The sequence below is a fragment of the Poecilia formosa genome, unplaced genomic scaffold (genome assembly GCF_000485575.1).
Source record: "Poecilia formosa unplaced genomic scaffold, Poecilia_formosa-5.1.2 Scaffold268, whole genome shotgun sequence".
NCBI lineage: Eukaryota > Metazoa > Chordata > Actinopteri > Cyprinodontiformes > Poeciliidae > Poecilia > Poecilia formosa.
The window spans coordinates 103104-114990 of record NW_006800207.1 but is presented as its reverse complement, the minus strand read 5'-3'; the positions used below and the strand labels follow the sequence as shown (position 1 = coordinate 114990).

At 37.6% G+C, this 11887-nt stretch overlaps 1 protein-coding gene across 1 annotated transcript in view; it reads left to right on the top strand.

Moving 5' to 3' along the window:
• bcas1 (brain enriched myelin associated protein 1) overlaps window positions 1-10991 on the top strand; it is a 15657-nt gene extending 4666 nt beyond the window's left edge. Inside the window, exons 6-15 of the mRNA XM_016681072.1 lie at window positions 195-254; window positions 600-635; window positions 847-1062; window positions 3278-3337; window positions 3485-3526; window positions 3652-3705; window positions 6035-6157; window positions 6275-6355; window positions 6669-6884; window positions 8922-10991. Coding sequence (XP_016536558.1) covers window positions 195-254; window positions 600-635; window positions 847-1062; window positions 3278-3337; window positions 3485-3526; window positions 3652-3705; window positions 6035-6157; window positions 6275-6355; window positions 6669-6884; window positions 8922-9002 — 969 coding nt within the window. The 3' untranslated portion in view covers window positions 9003-10991. The remainder of the gene's footprint in view (window positions 1-194; window positions 255-599; window positions 636-846; window positions 1063-3277; window positions 3338-3484; window positions 3527-3651; window positions 3706-6034; window positions 6158-6274; window positions 6356-6668; window positions 6885-8921) is intronic.
• The last annotated feature ends 896 nt before the right edge of the window (window positions 10992-11887 follow it).

The window sequence follows — 11887 nt, the reverse complement described above, 5'->3', positions numbered from 1 at the left end:
GTAGGTTTAAACCTGGATTTTTACTCATAATGAGGCTTATCCCCAATATGTGTTGCACAGAGGTTTGAAATATTCGAAACTGGGTTTTTTTTATTTTTTTTTTTTTTTTTTTTTTTTTAACGATGCTTCAGAACACATTTACACTTGAAATATTTGTCTGGTTAATTTATTTTCCCCATTCTGTTGAATCACAGGTTACTCCCACAAAAACACCTAAAAAGGAAACAGCTGCTCCCGATGCCGCAAAAGATCAGGTGAACAGATGTTCAGTGCTGAATTTAGTATCGGCCCTCTTTCCTTTCTTACGAACTGCTGATTATCACACCACATTTCTATTCCCAAAGCTGTTAGAAGTGTTTGCAAAATGCAGAGGCCTAATTAGCAAGCTTTCTACCAGTCTGGGAATTTCAGCTGCAAATTGTAGTTAGATACAGTATATTTCTATTTTTGGCCCTCCTTTTGAAATAATGATGTCTTGTTTCCTAAAAATGGGGCATATTTGTTACCTGTAGTGGTGCATAATGAGCTTTTTTGCTGATTTTTATTTGCTTCTTTTAACCATGTATTTCTAACTGCTTCCTTTTTTTGTTGCAAAATAGTCCCAGAAGGAGACCACACCTGCAGAAGCCACCACTGTGAGCATATAACCCAATGCAGCATCTTAACGTTCAAAAGAAACCACCTTCAGAATTTACCCTATGTGCCGATTTTACAAAGATAAAACTATTTAATCATTTAAAGTAGATAACAATCTAACCTAAGCTTGCTGTTAGAAAATATGCTTGTTGGTAAACATCATTGTATTGTTACCTTCGCATCAGTATATCATTTTTCTGTTTTGAATAGGTTGCACAGACATCAGAACAGTCTGCAGCACCCAAAGGAATGCCTGCTCCACCCCCACCGCCCCCAGAGCCTCCCAGACTGGAGACCAAAGGAGAACCAGCTTCCAAAGCTGCAAAGCCAACACAAAAAGATGAACCAAAAGCTTCTGCAAAAGAACCCGAGTCCGCAAAAGGAAAATCGACAAAAGATGCTCTGAGTAAATTCTTCCGACCAAAGGTAAAGAAACGCAGCAAGTTCAGCTGCACTGCATTCTATAGTGTAAAAGATGTCGGATTAAGGTACTGATATAAGGCGAGAGGGGTCAAGGAGAAGTGTTTCAGCTAGCAGAGCCAAGCGTACAGAGGTGGTACAGTAGATTATTATGTCCTCTCACTGACCATGACTCATCTGGCTCCCAGTTGGACAGAAGCTGGTTTGTCTGGGAGTGGCAGAAAGAGGCCAAGTGTTGTATCTTAGCTGATGCAGCAGTTGAGTAAAGTTGCTTCTTTCATGAAATGAAATGTTTTCAGAGGAATTGCAAATAGTGAGCATGAAAAAGCTTATCTGGCTAATTTACAACACACACAAAAAATCCATCCAGCATGTCTTTTAATCATTTTTACTGCATAAGATGTGTCAATATAAACTACTGGCTATTGAGTATTATGGTGAATAACCATAAATACTCATGTTCAGATTTCCATCTAGTTGAGCAGATAAAGTAGAAAAGGTTAGCATAGCCATGAACTCTGTATACTTTTAGTTTCTGTAGCGACAAACCTTTTGAAGAAGTTTTACGTTGTTCTGGCATAAAACATAAATGACACAACTTAATTATGCTGACCTGATCCGCAAGATTTCAACAGAGTCAACCAGTGATTTTGCATTTTTCTGTTAGGGCAATGCAAATATTGCATGTCTCACCTGTTGTGCAGTCTTTTTTACTCCCTGCAGTAGCTTACTTAGTATTAAAATTGCTTATGAAAGAAGCAGGACAGCCTATAAAATTTAACAAAACTGAAAAATTCAAGTGATGCAAAAAAAAAAAAATACTGTTCAAATTTTCTTAGTAAGTTTGTAAAAAATACAATTTCTGCTGACCATTAATTTAGTACAGAGCCTCATTTATTCATAACATAAATGTCTTTACATCAGGCCTTTACCACTTTGAAGGTTTTTTGATGTTTGATCTTCAGACATTTTGTTTGATGTGTTTTAGTTTTTTGAAGGATCATTAAAGTCACAAATAAATATTTATTCTAAAGACTAAAAAATGGATTTTAGCTAAACTTTAATGTCAAAATGTTAAAATTCAGCTCTTCACAATGCCTCTGGCCGTAAATAAATCACCAATCATCAAGTCCCACGCAGATGTCAGCTTTGAAAAATGAAGGTCGGTATTCCAGACACAGCAGTGAAATGATGTTGTGCATTAAATTTGTATCGTGCATCTCAAAGTCTAAAGGCCAAAACAGATTGAAGGTTTGTAAAACTCGTCAAAAAATACAATTGGATTACAACCCACTCAGTGACAGTCTGTTCTCCTACTGCTGCTCCACAATGTAACACCTAGACGTCCTTCTTGGTTTTGTTTTAAATTTAAACATCACCCCAACTGACCGTCTCGCAGTGAAATTTATCTGGTCCTAAAGTGTGAATGACTAGAATAAAAACAGTAAAACAGTAAAACCTACGACCAACCGATGCCGTATTCTCTCGGTCTGCACTTCATCACATCCTCCAGCCACAGCACTCACTTGCCCTTTCATAAATCAAGTGTTATGGCTCTGTCACTACCTCATTTCACAAGTAGTGCCAAGAGCAACACGTTTACAAGGATCTTCATGTCACTTTGGTCGTTTTAAAACTCACAGAGACAGCCAGAAGGTGCCCAAGTCCCAGCTATTAGTGTTTTGCAAAAGGCATCAAGGAGATCCCTAACAATATTCTGGTAACATGGGTAAATGTATGTATATGTATACAAATCCAGATTTACATGAAATAAAAAGGCATCTACATTTTTTTTTATCTCCAATAACAAAGCTCGTTTACTTCCCACTCTGAGAAATGCAGGATTACTTCGAATGAGAAAAGGGACCATTAACTTAGACCAATAAAATGTACTAAGCTCTAATTATAAAAGTGTTTTTCTATGAAGTGATGAGGCACTGTGCAAATCTTGTGGTCGCAAAGGTTACAGCTTGATTGAAAATGAGCATTTGCACCAGGTGTTGTATTCCTATGAATTGGCATCGGGGCCAGAAGTGAAAAATGTTGATGGATACCGGAAAGTGAGCTCTAATGCAGGATTGGATGTAAATTAAGGCACACGTGTATCCACATGCACTTAAATTGAAATGCCATTGACAAAGGTGTCATTTTATTGCAAGATAAAGCTTTCTTATCACTTTAAGATTTCATTAAATGTAAGAATTCCTTCACTGTCCTGCAGACCATCAAGGAGGAAGCACACGCTATTGAAGTAGAGGTACAGCCAGTTGTAGAAGTACAGGTAACTTAAGAGACTCTAGTATCTATTCATAAAAATATATTAGAGTGAATGCCTCACTCTGAGTGAAATCATCCTTTAATTAAGGGCATTTTAATTTTAATCTTAATGTAAATGTGTTCAGAATATAAAAACAGTTTTACTCTGCAGGAGACAGCAGTGGAGGAACCAGAGCCTCTTGTAGAAGTGCAGGTAAACAACAAAAAGTTCTCAATTTTGGCTTTTCATTCTCTTTTTAATAGTTGAATAAAATTTTCTTTAAATCTCCATTCTGGTACAAAAATTATATTACATTTGCTTATAAAACTGAATATAAGGTTGAATCTCAGCAAGCTGCTGTGGAAGTGGGCAAGCAAGTTGGAGAAGAGGAGGTAAATATGCAAGATGGCCGCCAGAACATTAGCTCTTTTCACTCTTTATTTCCATTCTGCAGGCATCTTTGAAATTCTTCCAATCAATGTTTTCTCACCGACAACCCTGTTTCCAGAAAGCTGCAGTGGTTTAAAGAAATGTAAATGAAACTGAATGAAGTGATTAGAAAATCTGATTGGAGTAAAAATGAAACAAAAACACCCACACTTGTTTTCTACCACACCGGGGATGAGTGTGAGAAAATAACGGAAAAAATACATGAAGAAAAATTAGAAAACTCCCTATGAACTAGAGGTTCATAGGGAGTTGTAAGGTTGAAAAACTTAAGTATCTTTAACATTTTATACTTCTGGACGTAATACCATGTTGAAAAGCACCCCACAACGGGGGTCTTCACCCCCCCGTTGGTTTTTAAGGCACCTCAGGAACTTCTCACCAGTTCTTAGAGACAAAGGTAGCAATGAGTTAACCTAAGATGATCCCATTTTCAGCAAGGTTCATGTTTATTCCAGAAAGATTAGATTTTGCACATCGTCTCTGTTATGACCCAGCTCAGCCAGGGGAAAGGGAACATTAAAGAAACCTGGATGTTAAAGGTTTAACAATTAAAGGTTTATTGTTTGGTTTTGACACAAATAAAGAGGTAAAAATTAATAGTCAAAATGTAGGGACTTGCAATAAAAATGTACTAAATAAAACAAAATCCACAAAACAATCAGAGTTGTAAACCAAAGATCTTAACCAAACAAAAATGGACTTTAAGTCCAGGTTAAACAAAAACAAACTACAAATCTCTAAGAGATACGAAGATCCCCCACAGGGACAAAGCAAGTTACAAAAGCTATCACGGCTAACAAAAGCTATCAGAGCTAGCAAAAGCTATCAGAGCTAGCAAAAGCTATCAGAGCTAGCAAAAGGGGCAAAGCAAGTTTACACCAGTCAACCAAACACCCAACAAAGTGGCAAGCTGTCTGAACAAAGAAACAGCCACGCCTTCCTCCAGGAAGTCTGGGGTTTTAAAAGGGAGGCCTCTTCAGAGATTGGTGGAGCTGGCAATTGGTGAGCCAATCGCTGTAGGCCTCAGGGAGTGGCACAGGAAGACAGGGCTGCATCCACTTCCAAGTGGAGTCAACTTGATTAGAAGCTGCAGATATACAGAAAAGAAAGAAAAGAAAACATACACGGCCACTGGCCATAACAGTCTCACATCCATTTTAGGCAGTAAACCAGTCCAGAAACCAAATGCAATCTTTTAAACACTCACTGCACACAGAAACTACATTATGTTTTTGAATTTGTTGTTTATTGATGCTCTCGTGGAACCATCAGTGGGGAAAATGGTGAAAATAATTCCAGCTATACCTTCAGCTTTGGGAGTTTCAGACATCATTAACTGACATTTACTGTTACAATAAATCCAAGTTCTAATGATTATAAGAAATATTTCACAATAATATAATGATTATAAGAAATATTTCACAATAACAATGCAATAAACCCCCATCCTTTGCTCCCAACTACTAAGAGGTGTTATTAAACAAAACAACAGCTCAGTGTGAATTAATCTTTTGACTGAACTGAACTCGTGTCAAAAAATGGAAAAGCTGAAGAGACCACTGCTTGAAGCTGTCCGTAGACGACTACATCTGGTTGAAAGATGCTGAAAGTTGATCATATTGGGTAACCAAGCCTAACTTTCAACATCTTAGTTGAGGCTAAAATAAATTCTGATATTTAATGTATTTGTTGGACTGTTTAAAGACAGAGCTCTGCAGTATTTTCAGTTAAATCTTCTAGACATTTTCCAGAAACAGGGTTGCATGGGGTCTTATTTCCTCGGTTTGGGGTAACACAGAATCACTCCTTCACACTGAACCCGTTCCACCATGACAAATATGCAAAATTGGTGGAAGAAGAACCACAGCTAAGGGAAGAAGTTAAATCGAACCATTGGAGAGTTGAAGATTATGGAAAATAAGTCGATTAGTTTATTTGATTCCCCAAACATCTTCAACTTTCTTGATAATTCTTTGGAGGTGGAGAATCTCTGCATCCTCTGAGACTGACATTTTCTATTTTCTGGGATTCCTTCCTACATGGGCTCTTAAAAGCACCAATTCTTGTTGTCATACCGGATTGTTTGGGTTTCTTTCTTCCTTCAGGAACTTTTTCCTTCCCTCTCCCGTCTTTTCTGATTGGAATTCCTTCTCTCTCCTGTCACAGGTGGCAGCTCCCGCTTTCACTCTGTCAGCTACGTTGACGGCCGCGCCCTTGGGTTTGTGTACGTCTCATGATCTGTGTTTTTCCTCTGTGTTGTTTTGACAAAAGAAGGTGGATCCTTCCAAAGCTGGCACTCTGGAGGCAGCAGCGAAGCCGGAACCGCCTCCACCTGTTCAGGAGGAAAAGAAGCTAACCTCCAAATCATCTTTCATGTTTCTCTTCAAGCCCAAAGTAAGAACTGATTCACGTCAGATCTCCCCTATCCCCCTTAAAATGTTTGAATATCTATAGGTATGCATTATGATAAAAATCACCTGTCAGCAAGTAACAGATTGATATGAACTTGAGGTACTGTTAGATACCATGGCCACAAAAGTCCAAGCAGCCTCCACAAGTGGAGTTCGGCTCCTCAAGAAATCAACTGGCCTGGTAAATAGAATCATCTCTTGTGTGAATAGATGCATTGTTAACCAGAATAATGCCATCTGAGATTAAAACGTGCTCTAAACAGCTTACTTGCCCGAAGCGTCTCTCCGTTTGCTGTCATATTCAGAAATCATAACAGTTTCTCAGAGTGTGTGTGCTCGTCTTTCATAATGCAAGCTGTGTCCTAACAGCAGGTGTGCATCTTAATGTCGGTTCAAATGTCGCCTTGGAGTTCAAACTCCGAGCAGCAATAACAGCCACTTTACTCTTAACTGATCCTGGAGCAGAACAGCTAAACTTTATGCTTCTCTTTTAGGCTGCTGACCCCAAAAAGACGACTCCAACCCCGCCCTCTCCCGCAGAGTCGCCTCAGCCTGCTAAAGCTAAGGAGGAACCTAAAGCCGTGGCCAAGTCAGAGGCAGTTGTAGATAGCAAGCCGGCGGCAGCCGCCTCTCCGGCTGGAGACGATGCAGCGAGTCAGCCCAAAAAACTGGAGAAGAGGAACTCCATCCAGCTGTTCTTCAAAAACCTGGTGAGAGGAGCTTCATTTTTCTCCCAGATCTTGTTAAAGCAACAGTTGAAGTCTAGTGACATGTTTAAATTATGTGCAACTTACTTCTATTTTATTCAGTTCAGCTTATTTATATAGTGTCAATTCGCAACATGTGTCATTTTAAGGCACTTCACAGGAAAAAAATGTCAATTCAATTATCCAGTTATTCATACAATGATAGACACATGGCACATAACTTGGTAGTAAAAACAAAACAAAAAAACTTTTCTATTTAAGTCGGTGGTATCCAAACTTTCTGCACTGGGATCCAAAACCTTGCAAATCTAAACTACTGGTGGGCCACAAAATTCATTAAATTAAAAATACTAAATTATTGTGATTTTTTTTTTTTTTTTTTGTTTTTCCTTGTTCGCCATTAACCCCCTTTTTTTTAATTTTTTTTTTCTTTAAGGACCCAGGCCTTAAAAGGGCTTTTTTTTTATTATAAAAAAAAAAGACAATTTCAAAAATGTTCAGGTCATCAATTGTTTTCTATTTTGTTTGCCAAATTTTTATTTCGCTTAACTTGTCGTCAGAGGCTAAACGGAAACATTTCAAGGGACACAAAAGGTCCCCGGGCCACACTTTGGACACCCTGATCTACAGAAGCCTAGCACATTTTATGAACTCGTTGACTGGCAGCATTCACTTCCCTTGAAGTTGCATGTTTGTAGTTATAGATAAAAGAGAGTACACCCTATTTCAATCAGGACATGATCCTAACTGAAACGATAATCTTTACTGTTTTAGAAAATTATTGAGATCTAAAGTACCGAGAATCATCTAACAGATTTCATAACGTTATTGGAACAAAACTAATTTACCTCTAAGATTGAATTTAAAAGTAAAACAGCAGCCATCTGTTCAATCAACTGATCTTTGTTTCATGTGCCAACAGCCTTGAAAAAAGCCTTTTGCAGGTCTGGAACATACAGACAGATGTGTTCAGTCACAAGACAACAGAAAAGGAAAGACAACAGCAGTGAGCTCAGAAATATAATTGTTCCCCATTAATTTGGAAAGAGCTATAAGGTAATTTCCAATTAGTTCAGTAAGAGACAAAAAAACAAGAATTACACCTTTGAGAGTTCATGATCAGGCAATATTAAAAGACTGAAAAAATTAGGACAGGAAGTGCTAATACAAAGCAATAAACAATCAAAATACATGCTGTGTGGCTTGACCCAAACTGGGTCATCAACAGGACATTGATTTCCAACAGATGGCTGAAAAAGACGTGAACCAAGTTGCTGCAATAACCTCGTTAGAACCACATCCCAACCTGACAGAAATGCTGCTGTGAGACCCTCAGAGAGCTGCACAGAAACAAACATCTGCAAACCTCCAAGAATCGAAGGCGCAACATAAATAATAAGCCAACATTTCTCTGCAATAATATGAGAGAAAATAAGTCAGTTAGAAACCAACTATTGTTATTTCTGCTAAAGTTAATTCTGCAGGCTGTTGAATTGGATATTTCTGGGTTTTTCACATGCAGATTTTCTATTTTTGTTTCCTCTTTAAAAAAATAAAAAATACACTTGTGGAATCTGTTATGTGGTAAAGATCAGATGCATATTATTGTTTCCTAAAACATAAAATCTTAGAGTTAACAGAAGCTGTAATTTATTTTTTACCATGTCTATATTTGCCTCATGTGATTAACATTCTTAAGTCTAATTTTCTTTACTCCCCACTAGATGGCAGCAGCCACTTGTTGTATTATTGGAGGTTCAGGCCATGCTCTGCTGAGAACAAAGCAGATTAGCATGCCACTTCACGTTTCTCAACTTTCAGTTTTACACCTAGCAGTGGTTTAGTACAGCTATGGTAACTTAAAGTCAACATACTTCAACTTGCTGTCAGCTACATTATTTTTCCTCTTATAGACAAGCTCCTGGCAAGGCAGTTTAAGGAAATAGTGGTAAAAGAGGTCATTTCCTGTGGTTAAATATAGTTGTGCAGACAGTTTTACAGTGAACAAGAATTTACTGTTTTCTCCCTTCTTATTTATAGGGTCAGAAACGCCACTCTACAGATGCTGGGGTCCAGACAGAACCAGCGACTGCTGCTACAGCATCTGAGAAAACCAAATGAACCCTTTAAGTTTCCCTGTACAGAACCCCCCCAGGCTGTCCCCTCCCCCTCTTTCTAGCTCTTACTTTGTCTTTGTGTCTGTCATATTTCGTCATCATCATATTAACTACTTTTTTAGATGTCGCAATATGAAAAGGAGTGCTTTTAAAAGGATTCAGAAAAGAATCGCATGTGGGTAGATGAAGAAAAGGAGAAACGGTGCCTATAAAATACTCTACCCAACCTCTAAAATGGCAAGTTTATAGTGATGTAAAAAATCAAACCAGTACAAAACACTTCAGATCTTTTCCCACCTATAACACTAAATATAAGTTGTGCATCTCTGATCAAAGACAAACCAAAGTAGCTTAAAGCAAAATAATAATAATAATAATAATAATTAATTAGGTTGCACACTTCTTTCCAACAAGGTTTGTTCTACTTCCACAGACTCAATATTAGCCAGGAAATGCCTCCCATCATGTAACACACTTCTGATTAACTCAAATATAATTCAGCTTCTCTGTTCCTGACATTTGTTTAGTCACAGCTTCCAGTAACAGTCACGCTCTGCTGGGAGGTTCGAATTCATCAGAGCAATCTCATTCTTAAAATAATTTCTGAGGCACTAGATCTACCATGAAATGAAGTTATTGTGGTATATGGCATATTTAAAGAGTCAATCCATCAGCATCAATTTGAGAAAATGTTGTGTAACACAGATAGTACTAAGAATTGGGCATCCCTCCAAGATTGATAAAAAGACAAAACTAACCAGGTTCATAGCAACATTAAATGAGCTGCAGGCATTTCTGTCAACTACAACCTATACCTCACACAATAGAGCAATCTCATATGTGGCAAGATGGAAGGCTTTATTATTAAGAAAAAAACATCCAAGTCTGGCTAAAAGTTCCAAAAAACATTTCACGTTTCCTGAAAGTCTGCAGGAAACTATCACCAAGCAGAACACCATCCACAGTGAAGCATGGTGGTGACAGCATCATGCTCTGGGACTGTTTTTCTTCAACTGGAACCAGGGAGTTATGAACAGTTCCACAAATTAGTTAATGATGGATCAAAACCTTCAGGTTTCTGGTGACAAAAATGAGGAGGAGCTTTTCTGAACTAATCAACTTACCACAACCAGAACAAATAAAAAGTGTGAAAGTGAGCACACTTATGCAATATTGTAGGTTCCTTATTTGTATTTAGGGTTAGCATAAAAATGTGCCTATTTATATTTCAGTGGGGTTGTGGTTTCACTAAAGGTGGTAACATATCTGACATTAATTATCTGAGTTTTTTTGTTTTTTTACATCACCCAAACCTGGCATTTTAATATGGTTTCAGGTTTTTTACATTCACCTTACGGCAATGTGAAACGGAGATATTGTGGCAACTTCACTGAAATGTATATTTTTGATCATAAAAATACATTGAGTAGTGTAGCAGTGCGAGTGTGAAATCTTTTCTACAAACTTTTAGGCCTAATCTGACTTTTCCCCGTTTATGTTCTAACATACTGGGGCTTTTGCAATATTTAGTCATGTGTTTTGCTTTCAGTATCTAATTCCTGTGCTGAAACCGAAGTGGCAATGCCGTGTGAGTTGTGTTATGACATCCAGGCACTTCTGGTACCAGAGTGGTTCCAACAAAATTGAAATGAAAGATATTTAGAAATATGGAGAAAAAAATCAACACCTTAATTAAACAGCATGTACAAGCGCAAATATAAATATATGTTAGCATTGAAATACTGTGTCATACATGAAATCACAATCTTATTTTTTCCCTTGGCATCTGATTGTAAATATCAATATTAACAAATACACTGGAGATGGCAAAGTCTCGTCCACATCTGTCTTTTTGCATCCTGTCATTTAGTCTAAGCCTTATTATGGTGTTCGTCATTTGTGTTTGTCACATGTACAATTAACTTGCTTTTGATTGCTTACATGCATGTGTAACTTCTGTAATCTCAGAGAGAATAAACATCTTCACCCTTCACTCTTCTCCTGCTGCTTTTACTATTAAGAAACTTTAAAAGGACTTCCAGGGTGTTGCTGGAAAGTCAACAGTTGTGAGTCAGCAGGTTTGGCAGAAACCCAGACAAACGAGGTGTAGCACAAGTGTCAGAATACTGAGGAAAAACTGAAAGTATTGCAAAACCGTGCCAAGCTCCTGAGTAATCCCCAATTTCTTTATGGCTTCAATAGAGTAATACTAAATGTACTGTCTTAAATCTGAATCATGATCACTAGTTCTACAGGTCTTTCAAAGTTTTACTTTGGATGTTATAAGCCCAGTTTCTTTTCATTTTACATGTTGATTGTTTTTCTTTTCTTTCTTAAACTGCTTAAAGCTGACCAATGCAAACAGCATCCCACAGCTACTGGCCTTTGGTAAAGATGTGCAAAATGTTTAAAAATAAATCGGTGTTGAAACAGAAACATAATCTCACACACAAAACAAAAGTATGTATGAAAAATGTGACAGTAAATATGACAGAAAGTGTTTGTGTCTGGTGAATCGTTTCTGTGTTGATTGTATCACATGACTTTGATCGCTATCTTGTTCAAACTAGCAAAGTGATCTTATTTTTATTTTCTGGCAAAGGTCATCAGATTGTTATTTAAAATGATGCCATGCACTATTCCTGTGACGTTTGGAGGAGAAAAAGGCCCACAGCATCACAGATTCACCACCATGCATTTTCCAATATGAATTTCCACTACCAGACTCAGCTGTAGTTTTTGTTGCTTAAAAGCACAGATTTTTTTTTTTACCAATCTTACAGTTTTAATCAAAATCCTTAGCAAAATTGACTAAATTCCACATTACTCTTCCACTTGTTTTAAACTTTCTAAGTTATTGCCTTAATCCTACATGTGCCATTACCTGAC